Raw genomic sequence first — 26,654 nt, forward strand, 5'->3', positions numbered from 1 at the left:
CTACGACAAGGAACAAAAAAAAAANAAAAAAAAAAAAAGGACGACGTCTCGGGATCCCTGGCACGCCCTCCTCCTTCATGATCTTTTGTGCCCCCGACATGAGTCTAGTAGAGTACAGTAGCCGACTGATATGCTCCAGTTGGAGGTCACCACGACTGATTCACTTGACTCACTACCAAGGTCACCACTCAGGCTGGCGGATCGGTGAGATGAGAGTATCACCATGAACGATTGCTTATGATTTGTAGTCTTCGCACTCTTTGCGCGGCGCGGGGCAGTTACATAGTGACTTTGTCCGATTCAATCCGCTCAATGGGAATGGGCGGATCCGATCCAAGCTTATTCAGATGAATTCGAAGCGGCGAGTCCCCGCTCGTACTACTTGCCCAAATGCCAATGGTACCCGTCTGCATCTGTTCGTACCTCGCTGTCTCACGTTTCGGATGTCCGAGCACTGATATTTTTCGTATGTAGGGCGAACTTGAACGAATCCCGTGTGCCAAGGCACTCTTCAGCGCCACCTTTCATGAATCATCCACCAAGACAGATGTTCAAGTTGGCCCTAGGCCTCCGAGGATCAGTCGAAGTCTGAATCACCAAGACATGTGCGGCGTACAAGGATCATCGTGTAAGTCTCTGATTCTAGCCTCCAGCCACCATCAGCTGTCATCATCTACGCATCGACTCGACTCGTACGTGGAGTCTGAAAACGGCTTATGCTTTGTATGTATTTTCCTCCGTAGGGCGAACTCCGAGAACAAGTCCATTATCCACGGCGCGGCATTCAGAGTGAAGCTGTGCAAGTCTATCTTATCATATGATGGTGGAGCTCATCAATGCTCGGTGGCATAGATCTCCTTGTCGTCTGATTCTAAGCTCGGTCAGGCTCCGGGGATACGAAAATTGACAGTACCAGTGGTACGTTTTGCTACCTTTCGTCTGCGAAGATGGAAGCTGCGAGTGATCCCCGCCCCGTAAGACGGTATGTTTTACGGTCATAACGGTGTTTCATCGCATGATGGGTGATGCCGGATTTTCATCATGGTGGCCTCCTCTATTGGGTGTATAGACATAGGTTCATCATCCAAGTAGATCAACGCCGCTGTCGAAGAGTGCATACTTGGGCCACAGTGGCAAGAACCTTTTTATTTAATCGGCAGATCCCATCAGTGCGCCAATCACGTTCAGCTGCCATGGACTCTCACTTTCCTTCACTCTCTCATGGCCACGCTACCAGAGCTTCTGTATCCGCTCTTTCTTTTGCTTACCTCTCGAGGGACGGTATGACGCACACCAGCCATGCTTCGTATGGCCATCGAATAGAGGTGGTGACTAGTACCTCTACGCACGACGCCGTGCTTGTTTTTTATTGGATGGCTATCTGTAGAGCGTGTTGAACGGCCCCACTGGCAGACAAACTTCTGCAGCTCCGCGACAACGTTTCTACGGCCCAGGAATCCCTGGACCTAGGCATGTACTCAAGTTAGGTCCAGAGTTCTCGTATTTATGCGGATAACCACCCCTTCCCTTCGTTTTCGTTTCTCTTTCATATGATCGAATTCCTCTCTTTACCCCACGCCGAGCACCTTGTGCAAGGACATTGTGAGTGATGTCATATCATGACGGGATCACACTTTGCACGGCGTCGACATCCCCGCTGTTGCTGTTGTGTACGGACGAACACTCCGCGTCACTTGTGGGTGTAGAATCCTCGTTCGCGGCACGCTGGCTAGGCGTGAATCACTCGCGGAGAAGTACTTTAATTTTATGTCGCACCCGACACTAGTGCGCTGCGCTCCCGCTATTAAGTACTCTATTGGGCACTGTGTAGGATGGAAGGCGTTCTTCGTCACACTTCCCCGCCCTCTCGGCGTTTTTTCAGATCCGAGAGCATTCGGAACAATTTGATCTGGGGAGCGTGGATGCTCTTCATCTTCAAAGAGTAATGTCTGTTAGGATGTTGGCCTTCTCCACTCCAGAGCGAAACACTGTTCAGTAAATGAAATCCACGCTTGCGGGGTGTGTTCCATTGTATCCCTGGTGATGATGTATATTAGCCAGGTTTCACCTTCAAGTTTATCCTCAGTGCCCAACATACGGGAAGATGTGGTCCCCTTCCAGCAACTTCTACGCTCGCACACCAGTTCGTGCGCCCTCGTTCCCGACACCGCTACCCTACCGCCTACCCAACCCATACCAAACTATTCGTGATCCTCCAACCCCACCGCCCTCGCCACCCTACTATCACTACAATCCAGCGAGTTACTCTCCTCCACCACGACAACCGATGCCTTCCCACATGCGACTCGACAGTTGGCCAAGCACCCCGTTCCCGCTCAACAAAGTCTGCGAAGTCTTCATGAAAATGTGCTGTTTGATCTGTTACGGACGCAGAGACCTACAGGAAGCTTGGGATGCCGGCGAGAATGGCGAGAGATGGGCTGTTTTCAAGGATCGCTACACCGATCGAATTTCGCAGCTGAACATCGTCGTAAGTGTCCACATACCTTGTCTTTTTGGTTCTTCTTTGGTCTGACAGCAAAACTCTCGCCAGGGGGCCTTGATATTTACTGGTCTCTCGGCCTGGGTCACTACCCCGCCACCCTTCGAAGAGGTCTTGGACTATAACAAGCGTATCACGTATATCTGTCTCCTTGTCGCATTCGGTGCTACTTGGGGTGGCATAATCGTCGGCTCTGCAATTATGTACGGGAATTCGATGACCGCACCCACTTGGTATCGCGAGGTGTGGATTTTTATCTTCCCCTCGTAAACACATTATGTTAATGGTTTTGAACATTGTAGACGTTGATGTCAACGCGGTCACGGGTTGTGTGCACCCTCGTCCTGCTAGCGTATCCATTCTTCGCCATGGGTGTTTCGACTTCCTTCGGTATTATCGGTATGTTTTTATACTTAATTGCAAGTCATTGTTCTCTTGCTGATGACCCTTCCTCAGGTCTTCTTCTCGCTACATGGCGTTCCCCCGACACAATCGTGAAAGTCGGTGGATGCGCGCTGCTATTCTTTCCCCTCATGATATTGTTCGCGTTCTTGTGGACGCAGACGTCTCTGTTACGGCCAAACACATTGAGCAGACACTCAGTTGAGTGTCCTCGCACTCTGAATCCTGCTACCATGACGCAAAGCTCCGAAGAAATTCAATACCTACTTTCACAGGGGCGACCATCGCGCAGCCGGTATGCATCACTACACCGTTTTCTCTCTCTCGATTCTGGCCCGCTGATCAGAGAGTTTATTTCTCTCTCAAAGGATGCCTTCCGTAATGACTCAGAATAGAGGACATTCGCCACCCTCATTTGTTTGATATAGAGCAGAGACAAGGGCTGGTCCTCTTCTGGAGGAAGTGTCGAGGACGCAAGTGCGGGCATTTGCTATCTATGTCATGTCAAGACTATACTTATTGAGAGTAACTGCGTTCTATGTATTTACTTGTGGGCGTATTTTGTAATATCTAGTAGTACTGAGGCATCATCGGGATACCTAGGGTGTTAGTGTTGCGTTGATAGCTGTGGCACGATGTTGGTTTGGTGTTTGTTTATGTCATATACTTTAGCTATATTTATCTGCGCCCGAATGAACAGCGCCAGGAGCTTCCTACTATGTGACCACCGAATGATCATGGCAGACGGAGTACTAGTGTCGCCACAGTGGCGAAGAACCTTCACGATCAGCACACGGTACCGACACGGCGGCGACTGTCGATCGTACGTGTAAGTATGTTGGTCGTGGAGAGGCTTGACTTTCGACACGACCGTTGTGAGGATCGACGCAGCTGGCTATTCAACACGAGGATGGACTCCATGGTGACTAGCTTGCCCGTAACTTATATTTTAGGAGTGCCGGCTTGAGGGCCGTCAGGTCAATATCGTCACCATTCAAGCTCCGACGCCACGGCGCCATGTTTAATCGTGACTTGATTCGAACGGTTCTTGTCCGTGCGTATTCTTTCTCTGCTTGATAAGTCGTGCCCACTCAAATAGATGGTTCTCCGTTTGATAGTAAATTTTTCTCCCTGTTTTGAGATGTCTGTTCTAGCTCCTCCGGTTCGCCGAAAATCCAACGGGGATGTAGCTGTGTTTGCATAATACGGAAGTACAATGAGAGATACAGGAGAGGTAACCAACAACAGGAAGTAGGTGTAGATTGCGAGGGAAACAGCAGTTCGAAAACAAAGGAAATAAAAAGACCAAGAGCGGGATCGTCCATCATATCAAGTCGCCACGCCACCGCCACACAATAACCAGCCGCCTCTTTAACCCAACACCTTCTTCACACCCTCTTTCTGCGCTGGAGTCAGTCTCTCCGGGAACACGACATCCCACTTCACCACCAAATCCCCCTTTTTCTTCCCCACCCCATTCTTCCTGATTGGCATTCCCTCCTCAGGTATTCTTGTCTCCTGCCCGGGCTTCACTACACCACCCGGTACAGGCACTCCGACCTTCCTCCCATCCAGCAACTCCACTGTCTTCTTCCCTCCCTCGCCTGTCAACGCATCCATCAGTGGAAGCTTCACACTCGCGATCAAATCGTTCCCGTCCCTCGTGAATCGATCGTGTGGCTTCTCCTCTACCACGAACACCAAGTCCTGCGCCTCGCCACTCATCTGCTCGTTCCCTGCCTTCGGGAACCTGATCTTTGTCCCGCTCTTCCACCCAGGTAATACCTGAATCTCCAACACCTTATCCTCGTTACTTCCATCCAACAGTTTCCTCCCGATCTTCAGCCGCTTCGTAGCGCCCGAGTATAGATCTTCTAGCGAGACCTTTAGTGGTTTGGTGATCTCGTTTGGTGGTGATGATGCGCCGTTCATACCGCCTGACGAAGGTGAGGCTGGACGGAAACCGGAGCCAGAACGAGAGTTGGTACGGCGTGGACGCGGCATACCGCCTGGCATGCCGCCGAATGAGGAGGTGAATGGGCTGCCCCCACCGCTCATTGGGTCGTCATCGTCGTCTCCTCCCATGCTGAAACTACCTCTTGACGAACCGCCCATATTTCCCATTCCGCTCATCCCGCTCATCCCACCAAGTCCGCCGAAGCCCATTCCGGAGAGGAACGACCTATAGGTTTACAAACAAATACCGTCAGCAGCGCTCTCAGGTGACGCCTTCCGGGCTAAGTGAAGCTGAAAAGGTGGAAGAAAATACGTACTCGAAGACTTTCTGTGGATCGGAAGGTGCGAATCCACCTCTACCTCCGCCTCCACCCATACCAGCAAATCCTCCACCTCCGGGACCCGACGCGAATGTGAACGTCGTCGGACCTCCGCCTGGGAATCCTCCTGAACTGAATCCTGGGAAACCGCCTGGGCCGGCACCAGCGCCTGCGGCTCCTCCTCCGCCCTTCAGACCTTCTTCGCCTAGTTGGTCGTATATGGTACGTTTCTGTTTGTCTGAGAGGACTTCGAAGGCTTCGGAGATCTACATATTGTAATGGAGTGGAATAGGGGTTGTAGGTCAAACGTCAGCACTGGGAGTAAAACATTCATACGAAGGGGTTAGAAAGAGTGGATGAGTATGTACCTCTTTGAACTTCTGTGATGCAGCATCGGATCCTTGGTTTCGATCTGGGTGCCATTTCAAGGCCTAAATTACGGATGAGAGTGTGGTCAACATGTTTGCACCTCATCAGTAATGATGGTAAGAGGACGTACCATTTTCTTGTAGGCCTTCTTGATATCGTCTTCTGAGGCATCTTTTGAAACGCCGAGAAGCTTGTAGTAGTCTTTACCCATGTTGATATGTCGCTTTCAAGGTAGAACGGTAGTAGAGTGGGTAGGTATGTAGGAGTCAAGCGCTAGGTGTGATAGTCTCTGAAAAGAAACTAAGATACGAGGGGTATTTGAGGTATAATGGTTGGGGTGAGAGGGTGAGTTAGAAGTTGACGTCGACGATGGGCGCGCTGTGATGTACTTGAAGGATCGTAAGGCGGAGTCTGGAGCTCAGGAGACTGTGCCAGGCGAGGAACGAACTTGCCAGAACCTGCGAGAAACAGGCGTACATACGCTGAATCTTATCTTATCTCTTATGACATCACGGAGGCAGAACATAAGGTGGCGCGCCACAATCGTCGTCTGCCACTGTCCGTTTCCTCTCACGAAAACGGCGTAAGTTAACTTGTAAGTAACTGTCCTGGGATTTCTGACACCCTTAGGTTTACGAATAGCGTTGACGGAAGAATCTTAGTTCGAGTATAGCGATGATGTTGTGTCCATCCGATTCAACAATTCTCGTCAATCGTTCGGGTTCCTCATTTCAGCAGCCTGCATGCGCGTATGGGCGCGTATTTTCTCGCACTCCTTGGGAATAGACAGTAACTGAAAGCCTGGGACTGTCGCTGCAACGCATGGGAGCATGGAACTCTTTATCGATCTATTCCCAGCCTGGGGTCTGCGCACTCGGTCTCACCATCGCTGTTTCCCTCAGCTCTCTAAGCCCTTGTCAAGTAACACAGCACCTTCTATTTTACTTGACCTCGAAGTCAATGTCCATCTCTAATGAAGAGCAGGCCAACCCCTGGAAGGGCCTTTCGAATATGTTGGTTACTAATGGTTTTTCTTTTCCTGCTCTGGCTGACGCAGCGCAGCACTGATAGGCTCGATAAACTGATCGTATTGATGGAAAGTCAAGCACAATACCTGCGACCAGCAACAGTACCAGAGGCGGGTCCAGAAAAGAAAACGGCAAAGAAAACGACAGAGAAAACGGAAAACAGTAATAGCCTAGGTTCGTCGTTGTTCGTCTCGAAGTTCTCGTTGGGATCGCTGCGTTTTGTGGCCGTTCTCTCCTTATCGGAAAATCAATCTATATTTTTATTCTGTACAGGGTCTGGTCTGCAAGAGGTGTCTGAATATCTGCGAAAGATTCACGAGAAACAGACTGCAATAGGTGCGTGTGTCTTCGTTAACCTGGCTCCTAAAGAGACCTTGCTTACTGGCTGCTCAGATATGGTTTCCAGGCAGCCTTTCCCTCAGACTTCGGCGACAAGTGCGAGCGCATGGGGCGCCCTTTTACGCTCGCACATGAATAATGTAGAGCCGATCATCAGTCAATGGCGAGGCACACTCGATACATTATTGATCTTCGTGAGTCTTCTCCTTCCCATGAAAATTGACTCACAGATTTACCGTGGGTCTATCTTCCAACGAAAATAGGTCGCTCTTTTCTCCGCGATAGTCACAGCCCTATACGCCCAATCTCTCACTAATCTTGCTCCAGACACCGGGGAACGAACGAACGAGCTACTGCAGAACCTGACTGAGGTAATCATCGTGCTGCAAGGAGCGAGCGCCGCGCAGTTCAACTTCACCCAACCATCACTCTTTGAGCCGGCTGCCGGCGTAATACGTCTTAACTTCTATTTCTCTATTTCTCTTGTTCTCAGTGTAAGTGCAGTTCAACTCGACTGTACCTCGATTGTTAACTTCTTATTGGCGCAATTTTCTTTAGATCTCCGTCGCTGCTCTAGCTGTCACGAGTCGAGGATATGTCGCAGTGCTCACCCGCTCAAAGCACAGTCAGGCCCACAAGAAATTGGGCGAACTACACCAACGCTGGGTTGAGGCCAATCGGCTCCTTGCACCCGCCATTGAAACACTCCCTCAGCTGTTGATCATACCCGTGTTGTTGTTTATTGTCGGGCTGCTCGACATGCTCTTGTCGAGTTCCATACCTCTCTCCGGATCCGACGAACTTCTTCTTGCGGCTGGTGTTATCTCATGCGTCTTTATCACTGGTGTCGGCGTCTACACGATCTGGACAGTTGTTCATGGCTGCGTACACTCAAAGACATCTCCGTATCAGTCTACTCTTTCGCGAGTGCTCGTGACGAACGGACCTTATTGGTTAAAGCTAACAAAGCGTGCACCATCTATGTGCATAATGCTATGGGGACGAATAACGCAGAAGTTTGCCAAAGTGAAGAATGATTATTTGTTACCAATATTCCGGGAGCAACGTAGTGATACAGATGCTGTCTCTCATCAACATGGTCTCGTTGTAGCTCAGCCTACTCGGGCCAATACCCCCACGACTTACAAAATCGTGGATTATCATGGCAAAGATGATGATGTCGCCATGCACGAACACATGGCGTTTCATACGGTGTTGTACCAGACGCACGATGATGGTGTACTAGATCATGCTGCTGCTGTCTTGTTGTCGTTGTCAAAATCTCGGCATCCTAAAAAATATCGACTACAGCCGAGTCGTGGTGGTGGGAAGCCTCGTGCGTCCCCTCTTGAAATAGCAACAATTCTCTATCTTTTGTCCGACGAGGCCAGCATCAGGAGTAACCTAACAGCAGCAGCTGACATCTGCTTGTATCAATGGTTCGGCAAGTCTTGTGAGCGGCCGTTGCTAGTGTCTAATCTTGGTTCATGACTTAACATTTGTATTCTTTCTAGATCTGCCTTTACTGGGAAGGCTTGTGAAGGCGGGTAGACGCTACTCATATCACCTCACGGGGTCGGAGATATCTCACGAATTATGGAACTGTCCTTTTACCAGGGCGCTCTGCCATATCGCATTTTGCCATCGGGATAGATTGAGTCAGCGGTCACAGGTTAGAGAAGCACAGGAGGAGCTCATTTTCAAGGCGCCGATAGTAGGAATATTATTGGCAAGCCTCCAGATTCATTCACAGAGGGTGTCATCTGGCCTCTTACATCTGGACACCTCCGTTATCTCGCATGCTCTCGATGTGCTGGTTGCTGAATTGAAAGTCAGACAGACGTGGCCCGGGGGGTCTACTTTACACAACTTGGAGTTCCTATTTCGGAGCTCTGGAGCCTTACCATTAGTCGACAGCCTAGCTGGCGGTCATTATCCTAGTGCACCAGATCCCTACAGAAACAATGATGTCAAAGGTATAGACCTTCCTCGTCATCCACTCTTCTCGGTACTGTCCACAGGTTTCTTCACAAGCGACATGATCTCAGGTCTGCGAATCGATCAAGCTTTTATAGCATTAATTTTCGTGAGGTGGTACGCAAAGCGCTATTACCACTCCTTACAGAGACCACCGCAAGTCAAACTTTCCACAGCAGTCAGATGGATTCTTCGAGTTTACCTTGTCAATATATTACGGTGTGAACGCACTTTTTTTCAGTACGAATCGTACGGAATACTAAACCTCGGTCGCCTTACGACTGTTCTGGAAGAGCACCGCACCGCTTTTGTATCGTGTATATGTTCGACTGACTGCGACCAGATTATGCTTCACTCACAATCTGGCGATCTCCTACTGTACAATCGACTGTGGAGACCGTCAATTTTATATCTGTGACGAACAGAATACAGCCGTGGAGCATAGAACATTGCCACCTATGTGGAAAAGAAGTGACCGACATATACACTCCCAGGAAGCCCTCTTTCTGTTGCTTGGAAGGGATTATCATGAACTCATTGCGAGTTCTCCACGAGTATACCCCTTTCGTCCGTCTGACCCCCGAAGAAACACAGTTACTTCGTGAACAACTTTCGAATCCTCAAGGCGGACTCCCCGCATATCATAAAACGACTCCACATTCCGAGAAGGTTCGCCACATCCTGCTCAAATCATTCCTGCGGTTCGCCCCAGACGTTCCAGGTATGTGCTTCTTTCTAAACAGTAGCTGCACCGCGAAAGTATCGAACTGACCAATGATTGTTCAACCTGTCAGTGCTTTCGCATCATTATAAGCGACCAGAACGCTTTGGTGTTGACGACTCGTTCATGAAGATTGACTGGGAGTGGATGGAAACCAGTGCCTCGGAACTGGCCTCGTCTGACCCAATCGACTCAGCACATTGGTGAGCACGCATATCCCTGAAGTGTGAGCGATACTGATACATTTTACCTTATATATGACAGAGATATAATGCCGACCCAAGTTCACGACGCGCTTTGGTTTCCGGGGAGGTGTGCGGCGGTTTATGCATTCCTTTTTACGCCACACTTGTGGTCTTTGCTCCGGTCTTGTGTTGTACATCATCTAGCTAAATTAAAGGCTCCTCAAAGAGACGTTATGGTTCAATGTGTGTTGACGTTATTACTGATTAGCAACTTCAGGCCGTTGTAAACTCTACAAAATAAAGGTAAATGAGCCTCGATGTGAGAACAAGCTCGACCACTGGCAGTCACCACCCATACTTATCTTACTCCCGAACTATAGATAGATCACGACCGCAATCCTGATCATAATACTCATACTGGTCGTGAGTGTCGACGCGCTGACCTGGCTGCCTCCCTCAAGACGCTGCTGCTCGCTCAAATTATCGATGCTGGTAAAGTCGACCTCCGCCGCATTGGAGATTAAGGGCCCAGCACTGTCCACATACTGCTCAACGCTCAGAGACACGATTAAAATTGCTATGGTTCATCATGAATAGACGGCGTGAGTGTAGTGTTACAAATTTACTTTATCACTGATCCGAGAAATCAGAGCTCACATGCGCACTTTCAGACCGTTGTGAGGCTGACAAACTAAAATGCCCATGAGCAGGTAAATCAGCATCGATGCATCAGCCAGAGACAAACCACATACCTCTCCCTAGTACCAGCCCCAACCCTAAAGAGCAAAGCTCGACCAATAACCTTCACCACCCACACTTATCGTACTCCCAAACCGGGCCATATCGTCGCCGCGATCCTAACCCCATTACTCATCCTAATCATAAGCTTAGACGCGCTTATCTCGCTACCTCCCTCCAGACTCTGTTGTCCACTCAAACCATCAACGCTAGCAAAATCGACCTCCGCCGCATCAGAGCCAAACGGCCCAGCAGCTCCCGATTTGAAGTCGCCGGACGTGGCGCTGAGGGTGGAGAGGAAGTGATACACGGCGAGGTTGACTACGCTGAGAGCGACGGTGTTGGTGAACGCGAACACGCCGACGAAGGCGCTATAATCCGCGAGCGAGAGCAGTGTACCACCTTTTATGGAACCGTTCGGCGCAGCTGAGACGTGATCTTTCTCCAGGTACCCCTGCCAGAGACGGGCGAGCCCTGGATAGTGGCGGAGATGGTGGGCCCGGTGTCGAGGGCTAAGATGACGCTGTTGCGGTTGATGTTACCGGCGGTGATGGCGACGTCGGTTCCGGAGAGGTCGTTGAGGCTGGAGTAGGTGAGACTGGCGGTGGAGGTGTTGGTGTAGAAGTCGGTGACGGAGGCGCCACTCTGGGTGGGGGCGAGCGTGGCGAAGAAGAAGTAGATGTCGGGGCCAGTGGCGAAGACGGCGGCGAGGGTGCCGCCGAATGCGACGGTCCTGAGGGAACCTTTCATAGACATCTGGACGAGAAATTTGGTTCAATGAGAGGGGGAGATAGGTGTAACGGGGGAAGATACGCACGAGATGTACGAGAAGAGCGGAGTAGGTTTTAGTTAAGGAAAAGGAGGAGAGCTTATGGAGAGCAGACAGCCCAGGTACTTTGGCTGACTTGACTCGCTCCAACATACGTCCTGAAGAGGATCTTATATAGGTTTCCGAAGCGCGTCGCATGCTCAGACAACGTCGTGTCCACAGGAACGCTATCACTATGACTCGGCCAACAGCAAGTGATCCGGCGAGGCGAGAACAGAGCGACTATCGTGTTAGTCGAACCAAAACTGGCACGTTGACAGATGAACCGTGAAAAGCGCCGGATCCGCTTCGTCGCAAGAGATCAGGGAGGGCTGCATTGAACTACAGGAACATCTTATCCACCGGTGGGTCATAGGCTCTAAATATTATGGTCGGAGGAGAGTCAAGTGTACGATGTAGAGCGAGGGACGTCAACAGCCCAAACATGGTTGGGTTCGAAGAGCGAGATGACCTTTGCACGTTCCCAAGCTTTAGACAATGAGCGATGAATTTTCGCACGGAAGAAACGCCGGCAAGTCACGATGTTGATTAGAACTCGAGAATCATTAAACACCTTTATCATACAATGTTGACGGAGAAACAACGACGACCCCGAAGTCTGAAGAGGGGACGTGAGCGACGATACAAGCTGGAGAGAGATGGTATACGTACGTACATCATACGGGCATGCAAACCGTAGCTCCCTCGTCATACACTGAATTTATATCATGAGCCGAGGTTGGTTGACTGTGCTTCTCAGTAATGATTGAAACAAAGGTCACCTGGAGATTATTCATCGCGTAGAGGCTTCCAAGGTAGGTCGAAATCGGCCCCTAGGAAAATGCGACTAAGACAGTACAGCCGACCAAGACCTCGCCTCGAGCAAGTATTGACGAGTGCTGAATCATGGCGGGAGAAAATCAGACGACCGCGAAGGGGAGAGCTACAGTTATGCCATACGTTGTTCCCGTAATGAAAGGACTTACTAGTCAAAACATGAGACCCTTGATTCGCCATGAACGATACTCGTATCATGACGCCCTTAGACTGTTTATCGTATCAGCATGATAGACTTCTGCCCGATGGCGCCACCTTCCTTTGTGAATATATTATTGAAGTCCTTTTGGGGTGTACCCTACCGTGTCAGGACCGACGCCACCTATCTATATCTCTGTTGGGGACAAAGCCAGAGTTAGAGTTAGTGTCGAAAGACGGCACCGTACCTCCTGCATACGGCATCATTTACTCAACCACCGAATCGTTGGGAAGAAGCCTGATCATATCGGTGGGGATTGATAGGTTGGTAAGATATCTTCTGCGTACTCTTCGTTGGGGCAGCTCGAACGAAAGCTGGAGCTGACCAACCTGAGCATACGCGTACTATGTAAATTACGATGCCCGAAGTTGGTGTGATTGATCGCCACAGGGGCACTGGGGCAGAAGAAACGATGTCGGGGAGAGTCGGGTGGCGCTCGTCTCGGATGGGCAAAGAAGGAAGGAGGTCGGAGCGTACGGGAGGCCAATGGCGGAGTTCTTTTTGGACAACTCGTTGGTTCGAGTCGTTGAACGCGCGTGTCTTTATCGATGTCTGTGGTTAAGGGTTCAGAGCAATGCTGAACGCGTGTATCGAGCATGTACAGACCGCAGACGACATACACAAAATGTCTCAGCATTGTGTGGGCGCCGAAAAACTCCAGTTTGGCCAATTTGTAGGGGAGGCTGTGCGGCAGGAAGAATGAGTACTACAAATTATGGTCCATGACTGTTGGCAAAGAGTTGGGGTGCGTCGGTCGAGCTAAGCGGTTTTCGAGCCAACAGTACGAAAAAAGAAAAGTCCGAAATCTGTAGTGAAGAGGATAGGCTGTGACGGACTCCCGAAGGAGAAAAGGACGAGAAACGAACGCGAAGACGGAGATTGGTGGCGCGACGCGTCGAAATATGCAATTGGGACGCGCGCCTGCCGAAAGCGGACGACGCGCCTGGTGGGGGACGCCAAATCAGGCTTTTGGGGCGCTACAAATCTGGGGATTTACAGGCACTTCTTGCTCGTCGTCCACTCCCAATCATAAAACCAGCCTTTCCTCGGCTGAATCCAATCCTTTCCCCACCGCCCTACCTTCCCTCCCTTCCCCCATCCCTATTCACGACTTCATCCACAAAAAATGACGGCCACGAAGACTCAGAACGGCGATGCCGCTGCTACCATCCCCACTAGACCTCTTGTACTCCACGTTGGCCAAATTAGAGTGCGCATAGTCATCTAAATATCGCAGAGATTCATCTCACATTATCTGAACAGGTTTCCATACCCGTTTCGACCGAGTGCGACCAGTGGATCGCGGCAGAGGTCCTTAGAGATGACTTTGTCCACTCGCAGAGCGTTCAAGACGCAGCGAGCAACTCGGAAGAGCTAGACGACAAGACACAGGCAGAGGTCGTCCTCTTTGCACGTTTCCTCGCCTTTACCTCACGCAACGTCCACGCCGAGTGCGAAGCAAGCCGCGTTCCTCGCCTCGCGGTTCTCCTCAAGGCCCTTTCCCACTTCGGCGCCACATACCTCGCCGAGACGGATATTCATTCACTCGTCTCTTCGTTCGATGTCGACTCTCGGAAGGTCGTTCTCTCCTCGTTCTTCCTCGCCTACGCCACACTCCAAGCAGGCAAGGTCGAGGGTCTACCTCAGCTCCCGACCCCGTCTCTCTTCAAGGACGGAGCTTCGGCCTACGCAATTTTCGGCGGGCAAGGTATCAACGAGGTTTACTTTGATGAGCTGCAATCTCTGTTCGACATCTACCGACCGTTTGTCGAGGACTGGATCAAGCTCGCCGTCTCCGAAGTCCTCTCCCCTCTCGCAAACGTTCACTCGACGACCTCCTATTACTCGCACGGACTGGACGTCTATTCGTGGCTCACTGGCGCCTCACCCGTTCCTCCTGTCTCATACCTCGCCTCCGTCCCGGTCTCGTTCCCTCTTATCGGCCTCACGCAATTCGTGCAGTATCTGATCGTCTCGCGCGTTTCTGGATTGTCGTACGCGGAGCTCAACTCGAGACTTGCCGGTGCCACGGGCCACTCCCAAGGTCTCGTTACCGCTGTCTGCATCTCTGCGTCTACCGACGACGCGAGTTATCTCAAGAACGCGCACCAGGGACTCCGGTGGCTCTTCCACGCTGGTCTCCGAGGCCAGCAGGCCTTCCCCATCCTCGCACTCGAGCCTAGCGTCGTGGAGGATTCGATCGAAGGTGGCGAGGGCTCTCCCACGCCTATGTTGTCCGTCGTCGGCCTGTTGCTCAAAGACCTCGAGCCACACGTCGCGAAGACGAACAAACATCTTCCCTCCAACTCTCAGCTTCACATCTCTCTCCACAACGGCGCGAAGGCTTTCGTCGTCACCGGTCCTCCTCGTGCTCTTTACGGTCTCGTTGCCAGCCTCAGGAAAGTCAAGGCCCCGAATGGCGTCGATCAGAGCAAGACGCCCTTCTCACAGCGCAAGCCGGTCTTCTACGTCCGTTTCCTGGCTGTTGGAGTGCCATACCACAGCGAGTACTTGAAGGATGCAGTTGATAAGCTCTGCAAGGAGGATCTGAAGGACGAGGAGTTGTGGGATGTGAAGGACTTGAAGATTCCGGTGTTCCACACCGAAGATGGTACGTTTCTATACATTCGATTTTTCTCACTCGAGTACTAATTGATTCTGCAGGCTCTGACCTTCGCGAGCTTTCCACATCTCTCACCCGCTCCATTTGCGACCAGATCTTCACTTCGCCGATCCACTGGAAGCAGGCTACCGATTTCCCCGCCACCGCCACTCACGCAATCGACTTCGGTCCCGGCGGCCTCAGCGGCATCGGTCCTCTCACCGCTCGTAACCTCGACGGTCGTGGTATTCGTGTAATCGTCGTCGGTGATAGGGGTCGTGGAGATGCCGAGCTGTTCTCCGTTAGCGGAGTGAAGCGGGAGGAGTCTTGGGTCAAGAAGTGGTCCCCGTCGTTGGTGAAGACTAGGTGTGTTATTTATCTGATTTGTTGTTCGAGGATTTAGACTGAAAGTATCATGTTTTTAGCGATGGAAAGATTCATCTCGATACTCCCTTCACTCGCCTCCTCGGCAAACCCCCTATTATGGTCGCCGGCATGACTCCTACCACCGTCAAGGCCGGTTTCGTTTCCGCTATCCTCTCCGCCGGCTACCACGTCGAACTCGCCGGTGGTGGCCACTACAACGCCGCTGCTCTTCGTTCCAAGGTCGCCGAGATCCAAGCGAACATTCCCGCCGGTGTCGGTCTCACGCTCAACGCCCTCTACATCAACCCTCGTCAGTTCGGGTTCCAGTGGCCCTTGTGGCAGGAGATGAGGAAGGAAGGGTTGCCGATTGAGGGATTCTGTGTCGCTGCGGGGATTCCGTCCACTGAGAAGGCGGCGGAGATCATCGAGGGGTTGAAGGCGGCGGGGATTAGGCACATCGCGTTCAAGCCTGGATCCGTCGACGGTATTCGTCAGGTCGTCAACATCGCCGCTTCTAACCCCGACTTCCCCATCCTGCTTCAGTGGACTGGTGGACGTGCCGGCGGTCATCATTCGTGCGAAGACTTCCATCAACCTATTCTTTCGACTTATCGTTCGATCCGTGAACGTTCGAACATCATCCTCGTCGGTGGGTCTGGGTTTGGTGGTGCGGACGATTTGTGGCCATATCTCACGGGTGACTGGTCCGCCGAGTACGACGTTCAGCCCATGCCCTTCGACGGGTTCCTTTTCGCGTCCCGCGTCATGGTCGCGAAGGAGGCCCACACCTCGTCCTCCGTCAAAGACCTCATCGTCAAGGCTTCCGGCGTCGACGACTCGAAATGGGAAGGCACGTACGCGAAGGAGACCGGTGGGATTTTGACTGTGCGTTCGGAGCTCGGCGAGCCGATCCACAAGATCGCCACGCGGGCTGTGAAGTTGTGGAAGGAGTTCGACGATACTGTGTTTAAGTTGCCGAGGGAGAAGAGGGAGGCTTGGTTGAAGGAACGGAGGGCGGAGGTGATCAAGAAGTTGAATGCGGATTTCGCGAAGCCGTGGTTCGGATGGAAGAAGGACGGGTCTGTCGTCGATGATCTCGGCGATATGACGTACGAGGAGACCGTTCTGCGCTTGGTTCGTCTCATGTACGTCGACCACCAGGAGCGCTGGGTCGATATCTCCTTGAGGAACCTGACGGGCGATTGGTTGAGGAGGGTCGAGGAGAGGTTCGCGGGTGTGAATGGGGGAGGGTTGAAGGCGAGTGTGTTGCAGAGCTTTACGTCGTTGGATACGCCGGCGCCGTTCGTAAAGGAGTTCTTTGAGAAGTATCCGTTGGGCAGGGAGCAGCTGTTGGCGGCGGAGGATAAGGCATATTTCTTGACGATTGCGCAGAGGCCGGGGCAGAAGCCAGTTCCGTTCATTCCGATTTTGGACTCGACCTTTGAGGTCTGGTTTAAGAAGGTACGTCTCCATCTTTTTCAATACTTCTTCATACAATTTACTTAATTTCGTCTGGTCTTTTAGGATTCGCTGTGGCCCGCTGAGGACATCGACGCTGTCTTCGACCAGGACCCCCAGCGTGTCTGCATCCTCCAGGGCCCCGTCGCCGTCAAGCACTCGACGGTGAAGGACGAGCCCATCAAGGACATGCTCGACAACGTCACCAACATCCTCGTCGAGAAACTCCTCGAGCGCACGTACGGTGGCGACGCTGCCAACGTCCCGACCGTCGATTACCTCGGCGCCGTACCTTCTCCTGTCTCTGTTCCTCGTGGCGTTGACGTTGCTGCCGAGGACAACCAGGTCACTTTCTCCACTTCGGCCTCCGTCCCCCCTACCTCCGAATTCCTCACATTCCTTGCTGGTTCGAGCCTGAACTGGTGGAGCGCTCTCGTTTCCTCGATCAACGTTATTCAGGGAACTTCCTACGTCGACAACCCTATCCGTCGCCTTTTCGCCCCTCGCCCGAACCAGAAGATCGTCCTCGAGCTCGCGGACGGTCTTCCCGTCAAGGCTTCCCTCTTCGGTGCTGCTCGTTCCTTTGGCCCGCAGAAGGACGATCACAAGGCTGTGGAGGTTTCGTTCAACACCGAGTCGAAGGTCATCGACCTTACCCTGTTCGAGTACCGCCAGGAGTCCTCCATTCCCCTCCACCTTCAGTTCCAGTATGTCCCTTCGCAGCCCTTCGCTCCCATCCACGAAGTCGCCGTCGGTCGCACTACGCGCATCAAGGACTTCTACTGGCGTCTCTGGTTCGGCGACGACGAGAAGCTCCCCGAGATCAATGTTCGGGATACTTTCACCGGCCCTGAGGTCGAGATCTCCGCGAAGGACGTTGAAACGTTCTGTGCCGTCGTGGAGAACCAGCAGGAGGCGTTCAAGGCCGTCCGGACTGCCGACGTCAAGGCCCCCATGGACTTCGCTATCGTCACCGGCTGGCAGGCGATCATGAAGTCTATCTTCCCGGCCTCCATCGACGGCGACCTCCTCAAGCTCGTCCATCTCACTAACGGGTTCAAGGTCGTTCCCGGGGCGAAGACTCTCCAGGCTGGTGATGTGTGCAAGGCGGAGGCGAAGGTTACGGCGGTGATTAATTCGGATGCGGGCAAGACGGTGAAGGTGTCGGGGTACGTTGTTTGTGAGGATAAGAGGGTGATGGAGGTGTCGAGCTCGTTCCTTTATCGCGGCAAGTTCACGGACTACGAGAACACGTTCGAGACGATCCAGGAGCCTGATTATCTCGTCGAGCTCGCGAACGATGCGGATGTTGGTGTTTTGCAATCGAAGGAGTGGTTCGAGTGGGATGACGACTCGAAGCCACTTCAGGCGGGGACTGGGTTGGTGTTCAGGTTGAAGTCGGAGGTGACGTACAAGGACAAGGTCAACTACAAGAGTGTCTCGGTCTCGGGCGACGTCTTCGTCCGCGATCAGCTCAAGAGGCTCGTCAAGGTCGGCTCTGTCGATTTCGAGAGGGACGACTGCCAGGGCAACCCCGTCGTCGCGTACGTGCAGAGGAACGGCTCGCCTCAGGGTCTTCCTACGCCACTCGCTAATGGTTACTCGCTCACCTCGGCTGGATCAACGACGTTCACGACTCCGGCGACGAACGAGCCGTACTCGAAGATTTCGGGTGATTTCAATCCGATTCACGTTAACCCGTATTTCTCGGACTATGCGAACCTGCCGGGGACGATTACGCATGGGATGTGGTCGAGTGCGGCGACGAGGAGATATGTCGAGAGTGTGGTTGCGGGTGGATCGCCTGAGAGGGTTCTTTCGTGAGTGTTTCTTCCTTTCCTTTTCTGTATTCCGTTTCATTTCGCTTGAATCAAGCTGACGAATTTCGGTTTGTAGGTATGATGTCGCTTTCGTCGGGATGGTCCTCCCCGGTGACGAGCTGTCCGTCAAGATCAAGCACATCGCGATGCGCGACGGCAACAAGGTCGTCAAGGTCGAGACTGTCAACCAGAACGGCGAGAAGGTCATTGAGGGTACCGCCGAGATCGCCCAACCCACCACTGTCTACGTCTTCACCGGTCAAGGCTCTCAGGAGCCGGGCATGGGTATGGATCTTTACAACTCCTCTCCCGCTGCTCGTGCTGTCTGGGAAGGCGCCGACCAGCATCTCCTCGCCGTCTACGGCTTCTCGATCGTCGAGATCGTGAAGGACAACCCCAAGGAGAAGACCATCCACTTCGGTGGTATCAAGGGCCAGGCGATCAGGCAGCGTTACATGGACATGTCCTACGACACGATGGACAAGGAGGGGAACATCAAGACCCTTCCGCTCTTCTCCGACATTCACGTCAGGACGCCCCAGTACACTTTCCGCCACCCCGGTGGTCTTCTCTACGCCACCCAGTTCGCGCAGATCGCCCTCGTCGTGACCGAGCGTGCAGCGTTCGAGGACATGCGCTCCAAGGGCTTCGTCCAGCGCGATTGCGCCTTTGCGGGCCATTCGCTCGGTGAATACTCCGCGCTCGCCTCCATCGCCGACGTCCTCCCGATCTCGTCCTTGGTCGATGTCGTGTTCTACCGTGGTATTACGATGCAGCGTGCGGTGGAGCGCGATTCGCAGAACAGGTCGAATTATGCGATGTGTGCCGTTAACCCGAGCAGGATCTCGAAGACATTTAACGATGCGGCGTTGAGAGAAGTTGTGGATTCGATTTCGCATAGGACGGGATGTTTGATTGAGATCGTGAACTTTAACGTTGAGGTTCGTGTTCTTTTTTTTTTCTGAGGTCGTTAAGAGCGTCGTTGATCATATCTTTTATAGGGCCAACAATACGTTTGCGCTGGAGAGCTCGTCGCCCTCCAGGCCTTGACGAACGTTTTGAACTATTTGAAGATGGAGAAGGTCGACATCGCGAAGGTCCGTCCTTTTAGCTTCTTCATTTCTCCTTTGTATTGCTGACATCTCTTTTCTCCTAAGTTGACCGAACAGTTCTCCGTCGAGAAGGTCAAGGAGATGTTGGGCGACATCATCGACAGCTCTTACGAACGCGCTCAGGAACAGCAGAAACTCGAGGGCCATATCAAGCTCGAGCGTGGCTTCGCTACCATCCCTCTCCCCGGTATCGACGTACCCTTCCACTCTCGTTACCTCTGGGCTGGCGTCATGCCGTTCCGCGCTTGTGAGTACTTCGTTTTCGAGTTTCTCTTGCTGTACTAATATCATTATTTTTAGACCTTTCGAAGAAGATCAACGCCGCCCACCTCAACCCCGACATGCTCGAGGGCAAGTACGTCCCGAACTTGGTCGCTCAGCCCTTCGCGGTCACGAAGGACTACGCCCAGCTCATCTACGACCAGACTTCGTCACCTCGTCTCTCGAAGGTGTTGAAGAACTGGGACGAAGAAGGGTGGGGTGCGTTCGAGCAACGCCAGAAGCTCGCGTACACCATCCTCGTCGAGCTCCTGGCGTACCAGTTCGCCTCTCCCGTGCGTTGGATCGAAACTCAAGACCTCCTGTTCACGAAGTACCAGTTCGAGCGCTTGGTCGAAATCGGTCCTTCCCCGACCCTCACCGGTATGGCGTCGCGCACCCTCAAGGCCAAGTACGAGGTTCGCGATGACTCCGTCAACCACGTCCGCACCATCCTTTGTCACGCGAAGAACCCGAAGGAGATCTACTACCAGTTCGAGGACGAGCCCGAGGCTGCTGAGGCTGCTCCCGCCGATTCTGCCCCTGCTGCCCCCTCCGCTTCTTCCGCACCCGCTGCTGCCGCCCCTGCCCCCGTGGCCGCGCCGTCGGGACCTGCTACGAGCATTGAGGACGTTCCTGTCCGCGCCGTCGACATCCTCGCCACCATCGTGGCTCAGAAGCTCAAGAAGAAGGTCGAGGAGATTCCCCTCTCCAAGTCCATCAAGGATCTCGTCGGTGGCAAGTCCACCCTCCAGAACGAGATTCTCGGCGACCTTCAGCTCGAGTTCTCGTCTGCGCCGGAGAAAGGAGAGGAGCTGCCGCTCGAGGAGTTGGGTTCTGCGCTTGGTCAGGGACACTCCGGTACGCTCGGGAAGTACACCAGCGGTCTCGTCTCCCGTGTCGTCGGTGGCAAGATGCCTGGTGGATTCAACCTTTCCGCCATCAAAAGCTACATGAACAAGTCCTGGGGCTTGGGGCCCGCTCGCGCCGACGCCGCTCTCCTTCTCGGCGCCACTATGGAGCCGCCGAAGCGTCTCGGGTCTGAGGCTGAGGGTAAAGCGTGGGTGGATTCCATCGTCGCCGTCTACGCCCAACGCGCCGGCATCTCTCTTTCGTCTGGTGCCGCTGCCGGTGGAGGTGGAGGAGGGGCTGGTGGTGCCGTCATCAACAGTGAGGAGTTCTTGAAGTTCCAGGCCGAGCAAGAGCAGTTCGCCGCTCAGCACGTCGAGCTGTACATGCGCTATCTCAAGCGTGACTCTCGTGCCGGCGAGATCGCCCACGACAAGGAGAAGGCGAACGTCGCCACTCTCCAGGCCCGCATCGACAGCATCACTCGCGAGCACGGCGACTCCTACCTCGACGGTATTCAGCCCGTCTTCGACGTCCTCAAGGCTCGCCACTTCGACTCTTCGTGGAACTGGGTCCGTCAAGATGCTCTCATGATGTTCTACGACATCATCTTCGGCCGCCTTACCACCGTCGACCGCGAAATCACGGCTCGTTGTATCGCTATCATGAACAGGGTGGATTCCGCGATCGTTGAGTACATGCAGTATGTTATCGAGCAGGTCGATCCCTCGAAAGGCGAGACGTATCAGTTGGCGAAGACGTTCGGTCAGCAGCTGATCGACAACTGTCGCGAGGCTGTTGGACAAGCTCCGTTGTACAAGGACGGTATGTGTTTTCCTTTCCATAATACATTCCATCCGTCATTTATTTCCGTCACTGCGTACTTACGGTTTCGATTTTTTTCAGTGACTTTCCCTACCGCCCCTCACACCGAGGTCAGCGCGAAGGGCGACATCATCTACTCCGAGGTCGTCCGCGAGAACGTTCGCAAGCTCGAGGCCTACGTCGAGGAGATGGCGAGTTCCGACAACATCCCCAGCTCGGTCAACATCTCCAAGATCCAGGACGACGTTCTCAAGCTCTGGAACGTCGTCAAGACCCAACCCGAGATCTCTGACGAGCAGAAGAACCGCATCAAGGCCCTCTACGATGGCGTCGTCCGTTCGCTCAAGAAGACTCCTGAACAGCCTCGTCCTCGTCCCGGACAGCCCCGCAGCCGTCGCTCCTCATCTCAATTCCTCCGTCCTCAAGTCTCGGGTATCAGCTCCGTCTCCGCCGACAAGATCCCTCTCCTCCATTTGAAGCGCAAGGTCGGCACGCAGTGGGAGTACTCTAGCAATCTCACCGGTGTCTACCTGGACGTTCTCCACGAAATCGCGACCTCCGGCACGACGTTCAAGGATAAGAACGCTCTTCTCACCGGTGTCGGCAAGGGTTCGATCGGTGTCGAGATTCTTAAGGGTCTCCTCTCCGGTGGTGCCCACGTCGTCATCACCACTTCCCGCTACAGCCGCGCCACCGTCGAGTACTACCAGGGGATCTTCCAGCGCTTCGGCTCTCGTGGCTCCGCCCTCACCGTCGTTCCGTTCAACCAAGGCTCGAAGCAGGATGTCGAGGCCCTCGTCGACTACATCTTCGCCACCCTCGGCCTCGATTTGGACTACATCCTTCCCTTCGCCGCCGTCCCAGAGAACGGTCGTGAGATCGACGGTCTCGACGACAAGTCCGAACTCGCCCACCGTATCATGTTGGTCAACTTACTTCGTCTTCTCGGCGCCGTCAAGACCAAGAAGGCGAGCCGTCACTTCGTCACCCGCCCGACTCAAGTTATCCTTCCTTTGTCGCCCAACCACGGTCTCTTCGGTAACGACGGCTTGTACTCCGAGTCCAAGATTTCTCTCGAGACTCTGTTCAACCGCTGGGCTTCGGAGAGCTGGGGAGAATACCTCTGTCTCGCTGGTGCTGTGATTGGGTACGCTTTTTTTCTGCCCTTCGCCGCTCCCACCCTTTACTAATTTCCTAATCTAGGTGGACCCGTGGAACCGGTCTCATGGACGCCACGAACATGGTCGCCCAAGAGGTTGAATCACACGGTGTCCGCACTTTCTCTGCCAAGGAGATGGCCTTCAACATTCTCGGCCTCATGCACCCTCTCCTGTTCAGTATCACCCAAGTCGAGCCCATCTGGGCCGATCTTAGTGGTGGTATGGATCGTCTCGCTGACCTCGCGGAGATCACCACTCGCATCCGCGTCGGCATCAACAAGAAGGCCGAACTTCGTCGTGCCATCACCCGCGACAACTCCGCCGAGTTCAAGGTCATCAACGGTCTCGAGGCCGAGCGTGTTCTTCAGACCGTCAACGTCACCCCCCGCGCCAACTTCCGTTTCGAGTTCCCCGAGCTCGAGCCCGCTGCCAACCTCGAGAAGCTCTCCAAGCTCCGCGACGTCATTGACCTCGAAAAGGTCATTGTCATCACCGGTTTCGCCGAGGTCGGGCCATGGGGTAGCTCGCGTACTCGTTGGGAGATGGAGGCCCGTGGAGAGTTCACGTTGGAGGGTTGTATCGAGATGGCTTGGATGATGGGCTTCATCAAGCACTTCGATGGCCGTTTGAAGGATGGGTCGCTGCACGTTGGTTGGGTCGACACGAAGTCTGGTGAGCCTGTCGACGACAAGGATGTCCGTGGGAAGTATGAGAAGGAGATTTTGGAGCACGCCGGTGTTCGTATGATTGGTACGTCTATTTTTCTTGTGTCTAATTTCTACCTCTAATATTACCTCTTCATCTTCTTTTATAGAACCTGAGTTGTTCCGTGGTTATGACCCGAAGAACAAGATCTTTAACCAAGAGATCGAGCTCACGCACGACCTCGAGCCGCTCGAGACCTCCGACGTTGAAGCCGCCAAGTTCAAGAACGAGCACGGCGATAAATGCGACATCTGGGCTGGCGAAGGCAGCCAGTGGTTCGTCAAGTTCAAGAAGGGCGTCCGTATCTTCGTTCCGAAATCATTCACGTTCAACCGTCAAGTCGCAGGACAGCTTCCTACTGGATGGTACGCTGGTCGCTACGGTATTCCGGAGGACATCATCGCTCGCACCGACCGCATGTCCCTTTGGGCTCTCGTTTGCGCTGCCGAAGCCCTCAACAGCTCCGGTATCACCGATCCGTACGAACTGTACCAGCACATGCACCCCTCCGAAGTCGGTTCGTCTATTGGTAGCGGTATGGGTGGTACGGAGTCGTTGGCGAAGATGTTCAAGGACCGTCGCGAGGAGAAAGAGGTTCAAAACGATATTCTTCAGGAAACGTATGTGTATTTCTCGATTTGATGCTTCGTTATGTCGCTAATATGTTGTTTTTGGTAGCTTCATCAACACCACTGCTGGTTGGGTCAACCTCCTTCTTCTTTCCTCCAGCGGACCCATCAAGATCCCCGTCGGTGCCTGGTACGGTCGTAGCTCGTCTTCCATCCTCCAGCTTTCGCTGACCATTTGATTTCTTTCAGCGCTACCGCCCTCCAGTCTCTCGAAATCGCCTGCGACACCTTGCTCTCGGGCAAGGCCAAGGTCATGCTCGCCGGTGGGTTCGACGATATCTCTGAGGAGGGTTCGTACGAGTTCGCGAACATGAAGGCCACCAGCAACACCGAGACTGAGTTGGCGATGGGTCGTGAGCCGACCGAGATGTCGAGGCCTACCACGACGACTCGCTCAGGTGTAAGCTTCCCATCATCAACGTTTTAGTCAATATTCCCGTACTGATCACATAATAATGTAGTTCATGGAGGCGCAAGGTACCGGCGTGCATGTCGTCATGAACGCGAAGACTGCCATCGAGCTCGGCGCCCCTATCCGTGGTATCCTAGCCTTCACCTCCACCTCAACGTTCGTAACTTTCTTTCTCTTCAGTTGAGGTTATCTAACTTCCCCCTCTATAGCGACAAGGCTGGTCGTTCTATTCCTGCGCCCGGTCGTGGTGCGCTCACTATCGCCCGCGAAGTTTCCACCAAGCACCCGCTTCCCATCCTCGACATCAACTACCGTGCTCGCCAGTTGACCTTCCGTCGCAAGCAGATTTCGGAGTGGCTATCCCACGAGCAGGCCCAGCTCAAGGAGGAGCTCGAGTACCGCCAGAGTCAAGGTGACGCCGCCGACGAAGAGTACTTCGCTTCCCGTATCTCCGACCTCGAGAACGAAGCTCGCCACCAGGAGAAGGAGGCTCTCGCCACGTATGGCATGCTCGAGAATGCCGATCCACGCATTGCCCCTCTCCGCCGTGCTCTGGCCGTCTGGGGTCTGTCCGCTGACGACATCGGTGTCTTGTCTATCCACGGTACCAGTACTAGCGCGAACGAGGCTAACGAGACTCACATCTGGAACGACGTCTTCAGCACCCTCTCCCGCACGAAGGGCAACGCTGTTCCTGTTATGGCTCAGAAGAGCTTGCTCGGTCACGCCAAGGGTGGAGCCGCTGCTTGGCAGATGGCCGGTCTCTTGCAGAGTGTACACTCCGGTATCGTACCCGGCAACCGGAACAACGACAACGTGGACCCGAAGTTCCAGAAATACACGTACCTCATGTTCCCCTCGAAGTCCATCCATACCGACGGTATTCGTGCTGGTGTTATGGTATGTTGCGTTATCCCCCGTTTAACCTCACTGGATATTGATCTTTTCGTATAGTCGTCGTTCGGTTTCGGCCAAGTCGGTGGTACTGCCCTTGTCATTCACCCGCGTTTCCTTTTGGGCGCTCTCGAGACCTCTGCATACGAGTCGTACAAGATCCGCAACAACGCCCGTTACCTCAAGTCGTACAAGGCGATGACGGAGATGATGACCCACAACTCCTTGGTCAAGATCAAGGAACACCCACCATACTCCAAGGAACTCGAAGGTCCCGTCTTGCTCAACTCGCTCGCTCGCGCTTCTCTCGACAAGAAGACGAACAGCTACGTGTTCACGGACAAGATGGAGACACAGCACAAGCCGAACGTCGCGAATGTCAAGGCCGTCCAGGAGTCTCTCAAGGCTGCTGTCGGAACAAGTGGTGTTGGCGTCGACCAAGGTTCGTGGCTTATTCTTCTCGCCCTTCGTGTCATTGTCATTGACACCATGTTTTCTCCCTTGCAGAGCTGATCTCCGCAGTGCCATCGGGCAACCCGACCTTCGTTGAGCGCAACTTCACCGAGGCCGAGGTCACGTACTGCCGTTCTCAACCATCGCCTCCAGCATCGTTCGCCGCTCGTTGGGTCGGGAAGGAAGCCGTCTTCAAGTCGCTCGGTGTTGCCTCGAAGGGCGCCGCGGCCGCGATGAAGGATATCGAGATTCTTCCCAACGAGGAGGGTGCGCCGACTGTTACTCTTCACGGTGACGCGAAAGCCGCTGCCGAGAGCAAGGGTGTGTCGAATGTGTTGTTGTCGTTGAGCCACTCGGATGTGAGTACTTTTTAATTTCGCCTACTCAATAGTTCGTCTGATCTGACTTCGTTCCTTCTCAGACCATCGCGATTGCCTTCGCCCAAGCCTCGTCATCATGAACGCTTTGATTCTATTTTTTCTTCTCTCTCATGTCATTGTCCCGTCGCATCCTATCTCATGGTCCCGCACGTCGTCTGTCTGTCTGTCTCACGTTTCCATCGATGCTCTAATGTCTCGTTTACTCTGCTTCTATCCATCGTTTCTCCTCTGTTGTCTCTCCCATCATGATCTGTGTCTCGTCGGCTATATATGTATGTTATCTCACGAATAGTAAAAGGAATCGGAATAGAATTTCATTTTGTCTCATTCATTCTCTCGTTCGATCTCG

General features: G+C 53.4%; 6 protein-coding genes across 6 annotated transcripts; 4 read left to right on the forward strand and 2 right to left on the reverse strand.

Annotated features, from left to right (window-relative positions):
* Positions 1-2,104: 2,104 nt before the first annotated feature.
* On the forward strand, positions 2,105-3,110 carry STEHIDRAFT_108044 (uncharacterized protein; the record flags this gene model as incomplete). The annotated part of the gene is made up of 4 exons (XM_007300148.1): positions 2,105-2,491; positions 2,540-2,746; positions 2,806-2,906; positions 2,960-3,110. The coding sequence occupies 4 exons, from the start codon at positions 2,105-2,107 to the stop codon at positions 3,108-3,110; spliced, it is 846 nt and encodes a 281-aa protein (XP_007300210.1).
* A 964-nt stretch (positions 3,111-4,074) lies between these two features.
* On the reverse strand, positions 4,075-5,892 carry STEHIDRAFT_118540 (DnaJ-domain-containing protein). Its single transcript, XM_007300149.1, has 4 exons — positions 5,681-5,892; positions 5,550-5,612; positions 5,179-5,447; positions 4,075-5,087 (listed from the first exon to the last, which is right to left on the reverse strand). Exons 1-4 carry the CDS (start codon positions 5,759-5,761, stop codon positions 4,277-4,279), a joined length of 1,224 nt encoding a protein of 407 aa, XP_007300211.1. The 5' UTR covers positions 5,762-5,892; the 3' UTR covers positions 4,075-4,276.
* Positions 5,893-6,973: 1,081 nt separating this feature from the next.
* On the forward strand, positions 6,974-7,588 carry STEHIDRAFT_48341 (uncharacterized protein; the record flags this gene model as incomplete). The annotated part of the gene is made up of 2 exons (XM_007299181.1): positions 6,974-7,111; positions 7,181-7,588. 2 exons carry the CDS (start codon positions 6,974-6,976, stop codon positions 7,586-7,588), a joined length of 546 nt encoding a protein of 181 aa, XP_007299243.1.
* Positions 7,589-9,422: 1,834 nt separating this feature from the next.
* Positions 9,423-9,822, forward strand: STEHIDRAFT_153144 (uncharacterized protein; the record flags this gene model as incomplete). The annotated part of the gene is made up of 2 exons (XM_007300150.1): positions 9,423-9,615; positions 9,689-9,822. The coding sequence occupies 2 exons, from the start codon at positions 9,423-9,425 to the stop codon at positions 9,820-9,822; spliced, it is 327 nt and encodes a 108-aa protein (XP_007300212.1).
* Positions 9,823-10,453: 631 nt separating this feature from the next.
* STEHIDRAFT_108047 (uncharacterized protein) lies at positions 10,454-11,294 on the reverse strand (the record flags this gene model as incomplete). The annotated part of the gene is made up of 4 exons (XM_007300151.1): positions 10,454-10,491; positions 10,553-10,576; positions 10,635-10,940; positions 10,991-11,294. The coding sequence occupies 4 exons, from the start codon at positions 11,292-11,294 to the stop codon at positions 10,454-10,456; spliced, it is 672 nt and encodes a 223-aa protein (XP_007300213.1).
* A 2,181-nt stretch (positions 11,295-13,475) lies between these two features.
* STEHIDRAFT_165793 (fatty acid synthase) lies at positions 13,476-26,621 on the forward strand. The gene is made up of 19 exons (XM_007300152.1): positions 13,476-13,592; positions 13,646-14,993; positions 15,047-15,350; positions 15,410-16,811; positions 16,875-18,628; positions 18,705-19,569; positions 19,630-19,725; positions 19,786-19,987; positions 20,041-21,672; positions 21,754-22,819; positions 22,876-23,582; positions 23,647-24,157; positions 24,216-24,296; positions 24,356-24,566; positions 24,628-24,734; positions 24,788-25,478; positions 25,533-25,914; positions 25,980-26,284; positions 26,347-26,621. The coding sequence occupies exons 1-19, from the start codon at positions 13,509-13,511 to the stop codon at positions 26,383-26,385; spliced, it is 11,787 nt and encodes a 3,928-aa protein (XP_007300214.1). The 5' UTR covers positions 13,476-13,508; the 3' UTR covers positions 26,386-26,621.
* Positions 26,622-26,654: the final 33 nt, after the last annotated feature.

The sequence above is a fragment of the Stereum hirsutum genome, assembly GCF_000264905.1.
Source record: "Stereum hirsutum FP-91666 SS1 unplaced genomic scaffold STEHIscaffold_2, whole genome shotgun sequence".
Taxonomy (NCBI): domain Eukaryota; kingdom Fungi; phylum Basidiomycota; class Agaricomycetes; order Russulales; family Stereaceae; genus Stereum; species Stereum hirsutum.

Bases quoted from the DNA above. Each gene is read 5' to 3' on its own strand.
- STEHIDRAFT_118540 (XM_007300149.1), bottom strand. From the start codon at position 5,761: ATGGGTAAAGACTACTACAAGCTTCTCGGCGTTTCAAAAGATGCCTCA. The intron at 5,448-5,549 runs GTACATACTCAT...TACAATATGTAG, and splicing joins CATCACAGAAGTTCAAAGAG to ATCTCCGAAGCCTTCGAAGT. The intron at 5,088-5,178 runs GTACGTATTTTC...GTAAACCTATAG, and splicing joins GATCCACAGAAAGTCTTCGA to GTCGTTCCTCTCCGGAATGG.
- STEHIDRAFT_165793 (XM_007300152.1), top strand. From the start codon at position 13,509: ATGACGGCCACGAAGACTCAGAACGGCGATGCCGCTGCTACCATCCCC. The intron at 19,570-19,629 runs GTTCGTGTTCTT...TATCTTTTATAG, and splicing joins TCGTGAACTTTAACGTTGAG to GGCCAACAATACGTTTGCGC. The intron at 25,479-25,532 runs GTATGTTGCGTT...CTTTTCGTATAG, and splicing joins GTATTCGTGCTGGTGTTATG to TCGTCGTTCGGTTTCGGCCA.